The sequence below is a fragment of the Patagioenas fasciata genome, chromosome 6, assembly GCF_037038585.1.
Source record: "Patagioenas fasciata isolate bPatFas1 chromosome 6, bPatFas1.hap1, whole genome shotgun sequence".
NCBI lineage: Eukaryota > Metazoa > Chordata > Aves > Columbiformes > Columbidae > Patagioenas > Patagioenas fasciata.
In genome coordinates, this window is record NC_092525.1 from 10,896,698 (window position 1) to 10,910,971 (window position 14,274).

General features: G+C 39.6%; 1 protein-coding gene across 1 annotated transcript in view; it reads left to right on the top strand.

Annotated features, from left to right (window-relative positions):
* Nucleotides 1–14,274, top strand: part of TESK2 (testis associated actin remodelling kinase 2) — a 72,590-nt gene that overhangs the window by 19,869 nt on the left and 38,447 nt on the right. The window contains exons 3-4 of the mRNA XM_065841744.2: nt 5,797–5,918; nt 11,672–11,720. Of these exons, the coding sequence (XP_065697816.2) occupies nt 5,797–5,918; nt 11,672–11,720 (171 nt within the window). The remainder of the gene's footprint in view (nt 1–5,796; nt 5,919–11,671; nt 11,721–14,274) is intronic.

Genomic DNA, 14,274 nt, shown 5'->3' on the forward strand with positions numbered 1-14,274 from the left:
TGTATTCTGGGCTCTGGTTCTACATTACAGTGGGCAATGAAGAAAAACAAATTACTGAAGAAAAATTGAGAGGTTTTTGGCACACACAAATGGATTAAAAAAGGATCAAAGGTACTGCTATGTCACTAATTATAGGTTCACTTTAGTTAGGCAAAAAATTAGGGAACTTATTTGACTGTAGGTGTGGGATACACTGTGGAAATAAAGCTTGTTACTTGGCTGAATTGGTGATGCTAGAAGTTACGAAAGTTATTGAAGTAGGATCTCTGTTAAATGACCATTGTCAAGCCTTTGTACTAAAGGGAAAATGGTAAAGGCTTCAACTTTTTCTGTGTATTTCTCCTAACTATTTTTACGAATAGAAATTAGTGGAGTCAAAATTACTGTCAGGGTTTTAAAAGATTTTGGGTGTTGTTTTGTGCCTGGTTTCTGTACATCTTCTGACCCTGTGCTAAAGCGCTTGTAACACATGCTGACTAGTTTTGTTTGGCGAAGTTTTGTTACACTTGGCGTGCTTCTCTCTTGCTGCAAGAAGTTAGTGTAGTGACGTTATATACTACTGCTCTGAAAACAACCACAGCCCGTCTCGCTCCCTAGCATCAACATAGCAGCTTAATGTTATCCAGACTGATGTATTTCTTTAAGCTTCTATTTGTCACTGCAGGTTTTCCTAGTGACATGAGGTTTTGACCTGATGTAGGCATCGTCACCGTGACTGTGTGTCTATGGGTACATCTTAATGTTTAGAAATACGTTTAAGATTCCAGTTTTAGAAACTGTGATATGAGCTGAAGAATGGGTTTGTCTTCTCAATTAAAGGGAGCTTTCTGTCAACCAAACATAGAGTTTAGGCGTTCTAATACATTCATCCTCGAGGCACGAATATATGTCTATATTGATGGCTTTTTGTGGATAATACAGTGAGCTCAGAAATAGGAGGCAAGCTCAGGGAAGGTCATATATTTTTACTAGAGAGGGCTGCTTTTAAAATGACACTTCAGGCATATGGGAAGGTGAAGCTGAAATGGTCAGATGAAGATTGAGGTGTCTAAAAGAACGAGGAAAAAGTTGGTTGGTGGCTAGAGCTAGAGACGCAACATGATTTTATGTGCTAGGCTGCCTAAGATCTGTAAATGTAATTAAGTTGTAAGGCCGGATCCCAGAAGAGGGGAAGGTAAGGAAAGTCTAGAAAGCAATGAAATGCTGTTTTGGAAGAGAACAGTGACAAAATACTTCCAAATAATCATTATATAGCTGAACGTTGTATTGGCAGATTTATAACATCAATATTGGGAAATGGTTCTTTGCAAGGACACCTGGGGAGGTATAGTTAATAGAAAAGGTCAAAAAGGCATTGTGGAAGATGAAATCAGGCTACATTTCAGCCATTGCTTACATGTTCCTTCACCTTCAGTCCAGGTGAAAAGAGGCAGTAATATAAATGTTTGGATTTTCAGAAAGCCCTGACATATCTTAAGAATTATCTGTATTTAGGGGGTTTTAATAATAAGGAATTTTGTAGCTAAACAGCAAGCTTGAAAATTAAAACCACCAATTTTTGCAGGATACTCCTCATGTGAACTTTATCCAGCATTTATATAGTGACTTGTTCTTTTGAATGTGAGCCTTGCTCAATCAGTGTTATGAGATTTCCTTCAAATGTATTACTAATTCTGTACCTGGATCCATGACTTCCTCTACTTCTCACCTTCTTCTGAAGGAAGGGGTAAGGTCCGGGGTCAGAACATGGTTTGGAAACACAGTGAGCAGGCAGGCCATGCAGCCAGCCAGAGCTGGGTCAAAGTACTTTGATCCTGGAAGAGTCAGAGTGCAAAGGGACAGTTTGCCTTCCTGTTTTATTGCTGACAAGCAGTTAATATGTGGTTGCTGTGACCTCAGAGATGGAGACACATAGGTAAGCAGATCAAGAAGTCAGAAATATATGCAAAGCAGCATGGGAAAGCAGCTGCAGGATTGTCAGACCATTTCTAAGCAGAGACATGATCATCCTGACATCAGTGAAAGGTTACTTGCTCTGATATGCGAGGAACCCTAATTAATAATAATGTCAACAGCTTTAAAAGCTTTGCAGCAATCTGCTAGTTGCATCAGTGAAAAGTTTGAATTGCTCGAGTGAATCCCTGTGTATGTTGAGTATACAGGGATATGCCTGAGTCAAACTGCCTTGTAAACTGATGTTAAATCGGATCATCAATATTTCCAAAATACTTACTAGTTTTCCTTTTGAAGTGGTCGAGTGGTTGAAACGTCACTTCTGTGCTTTCATTGCACAGAGATGGCCTGAAAGGAGATGAAGGATTAGAACAAAATGGTTTGGCAGGGTTTCAGCAAGGGATGCCAAACTAGACCCAGGTTTTGTCTAGGGTGTGACTGACAGGTAAGTAGGCACAGGGGGTTGTGTATCTGACAGCTCCTTCTATGCAGATGATCCAGAGCTTGACCAAGACCTTAAAATAGGACCTGCCTGTTCCTTGTTGGCAGTCATTCTTGCCATGGCAATACTGTTCGCCAGCAGTGCTTCAGAGGAGCACAATTAGCCCTATGTATGTTCCAAGTAATTACCATTGTGTTCCATAATATATGAACTGCTATTTGATTTTATTCATAATATTTGGTATTGTCCTCTTAAGAACGTGCCTTCCCACCTTCAGTTCTGCTTCTTTCTCCTTACTTAAAGGGTAGCTAGCAAGAGAGGATGAGTCCCTGTTTTCCCACCTCTCCTTTGGTTTGATTAGGTAATTTGCTGTTCTACCAGGTTGGTCAGGAATACATCCTCCAATGTTATCAGAATAACATACAGAAGTTCAAATGAAATCTCTGGAGTTACCTTACAGTGTCCCTTTAAGAGAAACAAAGCTTAGCACTGGGTTGGGTGCTGTTTAGACACCAGTTATATGGACAGAATATGCTATACATGCTGGAAATCTGAGCTGTTACCAAGCATGGGGAAAATGATTTTATAAAACAAACACCCCCACCCCCAGACCTCACCATAGAACCTTGCTCTGTCTGTCAAGACTGAAAAGACTCCAGAATATCTTTCTGAAATAGAGGATGAAAGATTTTGTCTTTGTAAAAATGTCTCAATTTTCACTGGCTGTTGAGTTGGTACTGTGGACAGACCTTGGAGGAGCAGTTGACAGCCACTTCCTCTTGAGCATCAGACCTGGAAATCCAGGAAGCACACTGCACACAGTGCCCCCAAAGCTTACCCACCCTCTTCGCTGAGGCTTCCGTAGTTCAACGAGAGCTGTCACAACAAGGAAAAGGCAAAGAGAACATGGAGGAAGGTCCTGTGGTAGGTTCTACCTTTGTCTCAGAGTTGAGGCAAAAGGACTTGTAATTTTGGCATGGAACTGAGTCAGTTATAGAAATGGACAGGAAATCAAGAGGTAGCTGGCAGAGTTAATGAGAAGGCAAATACTATTGAAGACCAAATTCCATCTGAGTTCCTGCTCACCTTGCACCTCTATTTGCTCCCTGTTGGTAGACGTGAAAGGTTCTGTGTTAGTGGAAAGCTGGTTTCTGAGGAAGTTCTGTTGAGACCACCTCACTGCCTGCGGGACTTAAGTTCCTTCAAATTCTTTCCTTTTCCCTGCAAACCCCAAACTACTCCACCACAACACCCAGGATTCCCAACCCTCCTCCCAGAAGAAGTGTGCTGATTTAGCTGCTTTGTAAAGATTCAAAGCATTTAAATCGTCCTTTTTTCTTCTTAATTTAAATTTGCATTCTTAAGTCTATGAAAGCATTTTAGAAAAGTTTTTGTTCCTCAGCCAAAGCACTACTGCTAATAAAACTGATATATAACTAGAATAGATGTTTAAAAAATATGTATATAGACATTGACCTGTCCAACTTGTTCATTCAAATTGGCTGGGTATGCAAAAGCTGCATAAAATTAAAAATTAATGAAAGCACACAATAGACACAAGAAACCTGGCAAGTAACAATAAACCTCATCAACTTAACATGCAATCATCCTGCCTAAAACCAATAAGTATGCCAAACAGGCAAGACAGGTTGTGTGTAGAAGGATTCTAGATTATCTTGTTATAGTGCACTAAAGCTGTAGTTTGACCAGTTTAATTTAAAGCCAGTATTGCCACTGAAAGGAGGAGTCCCACGCTTATGAACTTGCTGTTGGTTTCTGCTCTCTGTGCTGGTTTCTATATCCTTCACCTCCTTTCTCTGATCTTCCTTGTGCTGGGATTACTGGGTGACTGTGGGTGAGTCATCTGAGGAGCTCATGTGCAGGGGAGGAAGCAGGAGAAGCAGCATCTGTGGCTATTTTTCTACTCGCTCAGTCCCTCGATGTTGTTTATCACACTTAACTGCAATGTTTCCAGTGCTACCCTATACTTCAAACCAGGACAGGAATAGGCAACTTGGAAGCGCTAAGCTGGGCACACATCTGAAACACGACACCCAGTCCTCCCAGTACATCCCTGTGCTGAATTCATGGCGCTTTGTGTCTAGGTGAGAATGCTAAGCTGAAATGTGCCGCTTGTTCTTGCAGATATGGTGTGCAAATTGAACTTGAAAATGGGTATCACTTGCTACCTCAGACCTACCAGTGAGTGTCACCTCCAAAAAACATACCCAGCTTTCTTCTTGCATCTGTTTATCGTGGGCTGAGCTGTTCCTTCTGTAACTTGTGTTACCGCAGCTAAAGAAGCCTTTTGTTGCAAAGGATGAGCAAGGTCTCCCTGAATAAAAGGGACAGGCTGCCATTGTTTAAGATGTAGGTAGTCCATATCTACATACATCATAATGTAGATTTCTGTTTTAAATTAGAAAGCTGGTGAGAGTCTCAAATTCTTGCATCACAGACTTTTCCAAACCAAGAATGAATTTGCCATGGTTGCTATTCAGTTCCTTGAGAAGTACACATTTTCTGTTTGAGCTGCAGGTACTGATATAGGAAGAAAATAGTATTCATGGAAATTATGTTTGTATTAGTAATATGCATATAGCTATGCCCACATGCAAGGAAACTTGAAGGATGGGCAAGCCTTACACTATTGTGACAAATTTTTAGTAGCACGTATCTATGTAATATAGGTTTGTTTGCTGATGACATGTGGGCTAGTTCGAGAGTATTAAGTCAGAAATGGTGACAACCGTGCGTTTCTGACTGAGGAAGGTAACCGAATGGTGTGCTGGTTCTACACAGTCGCTAGAGAAATCCTCTTTGTCGTGCTGACGCTCTGTAGCCACCACTGAACACCCTAGACTCAGTGATACTGTGTCCCGTAATCTCTCTGCTTTGCTGTAGGGGTTGGTATGAATGCGTTTTGTCCACTGAATCTATAATCTGGTTTGTGGTCCTGATTCAGAAGTAAATATTGAATACCTCCGAAATCTGCCCTGTAGCTGTAACCACCAGGTCCTCTCATAACACATTCTGTAGAACAATGACACCAACCACTGCAGTGGGAAGAGGGATATGGGTGGAATGAAAGTGAGTTTCGTAGATCTTGGAAACTTTTCTCTCACTGGACGAATGAATGGCTTCCTTGACTTATACTAAGAAGCTGATAATTTTTTTTCAGCTTCTCAAGCTTTCTGTCATCACCAGTTACAAGAGAAGAGCAGAATGCTTTCTCACATTTGGATAGTATGCTTATAGAAAGTCATCTGTGTGACAGGCTACAGAAATCAGAGTACAGATCAAGTAATTTGTCATGAAGGACCCTTGAGTTGTATTATGTTATTACTCTTCTTTTCAGTCTTGCATTTCGTGTCCTTACCATTTTTGCTTGTGTCTTCTAGGTAAGGCACAGAACTTCAGACCAGGTAATGGCCTTGAAGATGAACACACTGAACAGCAACAGAGCCAACATGCTGAAGGAGGTTCAACTTATGAATAGACTCTCACATCCAAACATCTTAAGGTATATTGTTTTTTTATGAATCATATAGAGTTTGTCTTTATCAGTGCTATTTATTTATTTTTAAAAATTATTATTTCATTATAACTGTATCTGTTATGAATGTGTTAGGATCAGCTGTTAATTTAATAGAAGAAGGGGAGGAGGAAGAAAAAGAGAAATAAAAGACTTGAGCAAATTGAAAATCCACATGATTTTGGTACCTGGAGTCTACCAGTAATAACTTATTTCAGATAAAAATAAGTTTTCACATTAGAAAATTGTGATGAATTGGCAAAATGATATAAAGATTAGAATTTAGCTTGTCTTCATGAACTTAAATTATTGCAAATTTAGCACTATTCAAATAATTAATGGTTACTAATCTTGCAGATGAACAATGCGAAGTGCCATAGTTTCCTCATATTTTTTAGGTCTGTTTCCTAGTTTTGAGCATTTTCATATTGTAGTATTGCAAGGTGGGATAAGAGAGACTGAAGAAAAGAAGCTAGAGTTGAACTAATCTGCTTTATTGGCTCTTGAAAGAAAAAAGGTAGTTCTTGTTTTGCAATAGATTACTGGATACAAATCTAGAATGTTTCAGTGTGCATCTTATTATTCCTTGAATCTTTTCAGTCTTGGTGGCTCTTTTATAATGATGTGACAAGCAATTAACATAATTAGCTGAAGCCATAATATTAAGAGGTTTCAAGGTGTGATGACAGTGCACCAAATAACCAGTTCTTCTAAACTGCTGTTTCACAGCTGGGATAGGCGGTGTGGCTCTTTCTGAAAGGTTTTGGAGAGACAGTAGACTTTGAGTAACTTCATTTTCTCTTCTTCACCAAACTCTTAAATAGTACTGATGTAGTACTGATTCCTAAAATCGTTCATAACCAACTTTTCTGATGCTTGACATGCAAGCGAAGCAGGCAGGGAGGACTAAACTGCTTTTCTGCTCTGATCTGCACTTCTTGCCCTGTGTGTGGGATGTGCTGGCTTTGTCACATCTTCCCTCAAAAGAGATGGGCAGAGCAGGAGTGGGAAAGTGAGGTGGCGTTCTGATTTGCACCCTGTGATGTTTACTGTAGCCACTTTAATACAGGTTGGCTGGTACGTGGTGAGACTATAATTGCTGGGGTTGGAGGAACCAGAGGTTTGAAGCATTTCTTCACATCTTAGTAGCTTGTGTCCCATTTAAAGCTCAGTGCTGTTCAAGGCTTGGGTTGGATCTGGTACCAGGATTAGGAAAGGTCTGGTGTATGCTCATAGATGTTTTCCACCGTTTTGCTGCTTCTCTAAGTGCTGATGTGCTGCCACCGTCATGAGTTTTTACCTAAATCAAAGTAAGAAAATAGGGCTGGAAAGTACCCAAGAAATGTCCATCCTTGTGTCCTAGGCTGAGTTGTAGGGCTGCAGCCTGAGAGACCCAATACCTTTTCATTTTGGTAATGTCTTACAGGTGTTTTTCTCATTTTCACAAATGAAGTGGTATGCTAACACAGCTTCTCCATCTTCTGGGCTGTCTCTTATATTAGTGTATCTTCATTTTGAGATAGAATTTCAATCTTTGATATCACTACTGTTTGCCTGAAAAAGGGTTTCTTTATTTAATCAGCACCTTGGGGACTTCATTTAAACCGTTCTGTACATAGAAAGTCTTAGCTCATGTCTCAAGTGATCTCATGGGAGCGCTTGGAGGTATCGCCGCATGTTTGGCAGTGAGCGTGCAGGCAGATTGATTCATTGATTAAATCCACCTTCTTGTCTATGCATGCACACACACAAATAAGCAGTGTGCATATTACATGAACTTCTTTCAAGGAGAATTTTATCTCTTTTCAGACAAATCTAGCACCCTGGGAACACAATACCAGGGCTGTTTATTTGGAGGTGTTTGTTGTGTTTTGGGTTTTTTTTGTGCAATTTTCTGCTTTCAAACCTTTCTTTTCATGAAGTTATTTGCCACTGACTTTCTTACAATAAGCAGAAGGGTGGCTTTTGTCTTTTGACATCCTTTGTCCTGTATTGAACAGTGCTTTAACAGAAAAGGAAAACACCTCTACTTCTCTGTGTAATGTGGTTATGGAAAAGAAGTATTTTAGAAATGCTGTGCACAAGACAGCAGAAGACATGCGTTGTGTATAATATATTACAGAAAGGGCAGAGGAAATTCCTTACCTCTATGTCTTGAATCAAAATGCAAGTATGGTAAACTTAAAATACATTTTTAATCTAGCGTGGTGCCTAAAACATTAAGGAAAGTCTTGATGCAGACTTAATATTCTTATTCACACTCTTCCTCCTCCAGTACAGTCAGTGCAATGAAATAAGCATCTGTCTTGTGTCTCTTTGTGTTACTGAGTTCAAATAAGAGAATTTTGCATTGGTGTGTTTAGTTTGTTTCTTATTTTTGATGTTATCATTGAAAGACTGAATTTTCTCATGCAAGCAGTAGATTTCAGAGGGCGTCAATTTATTATGTTGGACTGTAGCTGCTCCAGGTTTATCCACAGAACAGGAACATGTCCCAGTGAAGTTCTTTTAATGAGAAGCATGTGTGCGATGTCTGGGTGTCCACCGTGGCTGTATAATTTGGATATCAGTTTTGCTTGATTTATTGAGGCAGCAAAGACTGCAGACTGAGGCTACAGGTCTTAGTCTCTGCCTTTCTGTCCAGACTTTGCAGTCAGACTGGACTGAAAGCATTTTGAGTAACTGCTGTAATGGACTGAGAAATTTCCAGAGTACCTTTTCTTCCTATTGTGTAAGGAGGGGAGGTATTCCAGATTGATTGAGGAATAACCTGGTTTATGGAAGGAGACTTCCAACATCTCAACATTACTGACAGTTACTGTAAAGCATTTTATGGTGGAAATGTGCAGTGCTGTATTCAGTAGGGTGGACTCAAATAGCATCCTTCATATTTGCAGCTTCTGGGGAAACTTTTCCAACCACTAGTTATGATTTCGGAAGTGCTTCAGCTTTCCTGATAAGACCAGACACGCTGCCTTGAAAATAAACTTCCTTAAATCTGCAAATGGTCTCCTGTTTTGTGGATGAGTGGCTCATTGAACCCTCTTCCAACTAGAAATGCTTGTAGGAAGTGTAACCTTTGGCTGACGAGACATTCTGCTGAGGTTCACCTACAAGCACATTTTGGCTCTGGAGACAGAGCGTCTGGCCAACAGGAATAATAGCAGCTATACTGGGCCAGCATGTCAGCTTCCTATCCACACAACTTGGAATCTCATCTGGGGCAAGGTCAGAAATTGAAATCTTATGTTAAGTCTTACTTGGTAATTGTATTTCCTGGTAGCAGCTGCATGTATTGTCTTTTAGTGAAAATGCTTGCCAAGAGTGTTTTGTAGCAGTGCTTGGCTTCACCAAGAGGCTTATTATTCCTTGATACAGCAGCAAAGAAGTTTTCCAGGAATTTGGATCAGTAAAGATCTGTTCTATCAATCTATTTTCCAGAGTATGAAAACTGAGATTCTTAACACAAAGTTTAAATGGTTTCAGTATGTTGCTTGTAAACTCATTAATTCTGTCTTTATCAGCGTATCTGGTTTCTCTCTTCCACTTCTAAATATGTGGGGTTATAAATGTTTCTTTACGTACAGCTTTTTTCCATGAGATCATGATATCGAGTTTTGGTTTTAATTTCGGATTTAAACTTAGAAATGTAAGTCTGCTTCCCAATAGGACCCCTAAATGTGTAAGGACTTTTTAACTCTTACTCTTGGTAACTTGACCAATGTGTATTTTCTGCCTTCAGTGTAAGTTCCCAAAGGCAATGAGTGTGTTTCCATTGAGTCTTCTCTTGACCAGAACAGATTGGCAGAGAAAGTTCTGCCAGCCTTTAGGTGACAGTGATGTTTTTCCTGTTCAGTAAAGATGAGACAAATTTAGTTTTGCCAAAATCCCGATTAATTCTTAAGTGCTTTATTATTTTAGAATAAAGTCAAATACAATGAATTCTTAATTTTAATGCGATACGCCTTTACAAAGGAAGAGTTGATATATGGATGAAAACATCACTATTTTTAATTACTTAGCCTCAGTTTTTGTTGAAAGAAAGTACTGCAGTACAGGGTTAACCTTGTGTCATTAACACGTTTCGTAAGAGAAAACATTCCTTTCAAAAGTTGTCTACTAGGAGAGCTGATATTTTGGTGTTTTTTTTTCCCCTTTTGCTTGTGGATGAAGCTGTTAACACCGTGCCTGATAGCGCTGGACCCTTTCAGAATGCATTAAGGACTAAACAGCTTTCTGCTCTGGAGGAGTCTGGATTTCTTAGTCTCAGGAAGCTTGATTTGTCAGCCTGTTTACAAAATTGTTCGTATGCAATTGCTGTATGAAGTGAAACTCAAACAGCAATGTTTTGACTAGATGGTATATCTAAAAGAATCCTTCCCTTTCCCCTGAATACCTGGTCGTGCTCTATTGTTCTTAATTAAACAAGATGAATTGGATTTTCACTGTGTCTTGAACTAAAATTTGCATATTTAGTTTGGGGGCTATTATTTGAGGTGAGAGCTGACAACAGGTGTTGAAGTGCAAGTCCTGCTGCTTCTTTGGTTATAAAACAGACTTCCCCAGCTCAGCTTATGCAAAGGTCCTTACCTATATTTTTCTTCAGCTGTTTGTTATTTACCAGTCAGCTGTTAGACAAGAGAACAGTGAGGATCATTCATTTCTTCAAAAGCAGCTTAGCTGAACTAGTACTACATGCGTCTTGCATCATTTTGGTTTTAAATTCAGAAGTATTTGAGGATATAAAAAGTCCTTTTGCTTCAAATTGTTCTCCACACGATTCCTCTGTCACGTGTAATGAAATTATGCATTTCTACCCCTTGCTTGCAAAGTGGAAATTTCTGAACACTGTGGAAATGAAAGTGTGTGTTTGCTGTTGAGACCCAAGTCTAAATGGTAAAACTGAAAATTAGTTAATCTAAAGAACTAATACTTGAACTGTGCAGGGAGGGCTCTGAAGTGCATACAGTCTAAGGTTTACTGAACTTTATGGGAGATGTTTACTGCTAATTTGCTTTTTTTCACTTTAAAGTTCGGCTTTTATGGTGGTGAAAATGAGCTTCCAGTTTTTCCTTGCTTGTTAAATGTAAGGCGCATTCTTTATTGCTTTCTGGAAAAATCAAGGTTAACAGCTACTCTGTTAACAGCAGGAGTCTGGGCCTTGTGGAACACGGGTAACTTTTGTGAAATATGTGTTTACCAAATACTATTGAAATTTGCCTTGATCCAAGTGTTGGAAATCGGGAGTTGAGGAGGGGAAGTGTCCTACACGTATGTGCCCTCATATTTCTGAGTGCTTAGGAATGGGATAGGAAGAAACATCTTTATGCTTAAACAGCAAAATGCAAAGGGAAGTAATTTTCTATTTCTGCAGACCAACAGTGGATTACTTGGCTTAAACTTCCTTAAAACAGAACTCGGAGACTGTTCCTTTCTCTATAAATCGTTACACGCTGGCCTTTGCTTATAGTTAAATTAGTAACTTTCCATCTTGAGTTTGAACTGTCTCCTGTGCCCTCTTGGAACTGCTAATTCAAATAATATTGTCATGTAAGCACGTGATTTTGTTTTGTGCTGAGATGTTTAAATAGTCAACCTTGAGGTATGCAGTATCCATGAGGGGGAATTTTTTCTTTTTATGTTTCCTTCTTTCCTGATATATCCCGTACTTATTATCTTCGTTTCTTTAAATAAAAAGAGTTGGTGAAGAAAGCCCAAACCACTTTTCTTGTTTCTTGTAGGTTTATGGGTGTCTGTGTGCATCAAGGACAGCTGCATGCACTTACTGAGGTAAGACTATTTCAGAATATACATACTCAATATGAAACATTTCTTAGGCCAGATTCTGCAACTGCTGTTCCCCTTGAGTGATAATTTTATGGTGACTAGTGAGTTAATCACACGCTGCTTGCTATGCAGTGGATGCCTGCAGAATCAGGCCTCAGAATGTATTTTGCTCACAGCCCCTGAATGTCTTTTTCTCATCAGAAGTGCTTATTGGGATGAAAAGAAAATCACAGTAGGAATGTGAATTGTCACTGATAACATTCCAAATGAGAGATGTGGATTACCATTGAGTTACCCCTAAACATTACTTGTTTCAGTGACCTTGCATTGCAGTTAATTCTTCTTTATAGTCTGGTTGTGTGTACATTTCACAGGTGAATGAGAGACGTTTCGGTTGGGTGATATTAGTGTATTCTTACCTGACCACTTTATTTGGAATAACATCAAGATTACAGCTCAATCTGAGTCCAGTAGGAAAGAATTATTCCATTGTCCATATACACTGGCTAAGATCCAGGTATCAAATGAGAAACTGAAATTGCTGTTCATGTGAGTCTTCCCACCAAGTTTTACTGGGTTGTATGGTTAATCCCTGTGTAAACTACTCAGGAAAAACAAGGGAGTATCCTGTTGTTAGGAGTCATGTTGCCTGTTTTGAGTCAAAATCAATAAAATCTTTTTCCTGCTGTTGTAGTTTGAGTACAGATTGAGGGGAAACTCATGTTTTGTAAAGTTAATGTTTCTTATTTACTTCTATTTTGTAGGAACTGCTCAATCAAAAGATTAACCCTTTCCTACCCTCAAAGTCAAGTGTGTTATTAATTAGCAATTGAAAGAGGTTCCTGGAATGCTTGCCAAGAATGGCTGTAAATGAGAAGGTTGGGTGGCTGTACACCAATTATCAGGATACGTGTAGACATCACTTTCTAACTTTCACATGCAGCTTTGAGTCAAAGAAGCACGTCTGTGGGCAGTGAATTTCCTCACCTTCTGGGGTGACAATTCTGCAATTTTAGTTCTAGCTACTGTTAGAGATGCACACGAGTTCGCAGTGCCTGTATTTCTAGTGTAAGAGCAAAGATAAGGACACTCTTTCAGGAATTTCAAGATACAGCAGTAGAGGAGCCGTTTCTAAGATTTGGCATTAGCTGGCTGATGAAGTCCTTCAGGCAGGCTTTCCTAGCCTTATTGCCAATTTATTTTGGTAACCCTTCAACAGTTTAAACAAGGAGACTTCAGCCCCTTCCACTCATTAAACATGTCTTAGAAGAGATGAGACTTTATAACGCTTTGTTTTACTAAATCTTGTCAGATCTTCCTCAGTGCGTGTGCTTTTTTCCTTCATCCCAGTTGCCTGCCATTTAAACATCCCTCCCCACCCGGAAAGCCGAGAAAATGAAACCAGCCCAGATGGTTCCTCATGGAGAGCTGACTTTGTAGCTGCTTGCTTTGTTCAGTTATTTTTGAGTTCTTGGCAGGCAAATAAATCTAAGAAAGACTTCAAAGGCTAACTTTTTATAGTTGTAATTCAGAATAACAGAAGAGATTCCTGAAACATCTTGAGACCAAAGAGGAAAGGTTTTAGACTGAAGAAGGTTGCTGCAAAATTTTGAGAAACAGAATAGCTTTAGTGACATACTATAAATGTACATGTGGTGATCAATGGTTTTCTTATGCGGACCAAGGTGGGCATTTAATGCCTTCAGTAGGAAAAAACACAACCGAAGGGTATCATGAGTTGATGTTGTAGGGAATCCGCACACAATTTTGTCCAATACAGTAGTTATTCTTCGGTTTTACAGAGCTTTTAAAAGTTAAGAGCTGTGTATCTTCCAAGTGGTAAAATTAGTTGTGTTTTCTGGCAACAGTGGTGGCATTTTTCCTCTTGAAGCGTGTTTAGAGTAATAGCTGAGTTCTGAGGACTTCTGGAAGTCAGAGAAGGGGGCTGAAATGGCTGGCACAAGGAATTATTAGTAAGACAGACATGGTGAATCATCAGTTCAAATATAGCCCAGAAGGAGAAACAGATCAGCCACTATCATGTAGCTTTTTTCAGCTTGTGGTTCAAAAAGGTGGTTTCCTAGCTTTTCTCATGCTCAACATAATTGGTAGTAGCCTGACACGACTAGTACTCAGAGAACTTCTGCCAGGGTTTCACTTCTTGGAGATGAAACTATTGATTCAGAGGCCTGTTACTCAATAGGTGTCTGAGTCACTGCAAGGAGAATCCTCGCATTAGCCTGTGCTGGGCCTGTTCTGTAAGGAACTGAATTATCACTACTTGCGTTTTGAGAGTACAGGTGATGATATGCCTAAGTAAAAGGGATACAGCATCGCTTAGAGCTTATCTCTGAGGGCATGATGGGAAATCATGCTTATTCAAATGTATATGTTTCCATGACAGAAGAAGTTGAGAACTTGTGGCAAATGTTCGGTGAATGGATTTAGCAGACTTGTGCTTAATAGCCTCTTGTGCTATTAACAGACAGAACAACAACCACAGATGGTCTTAGAGGAGCCTTGAGGATTTTATAAGCCTGTTAAGGGGCTGCATTAG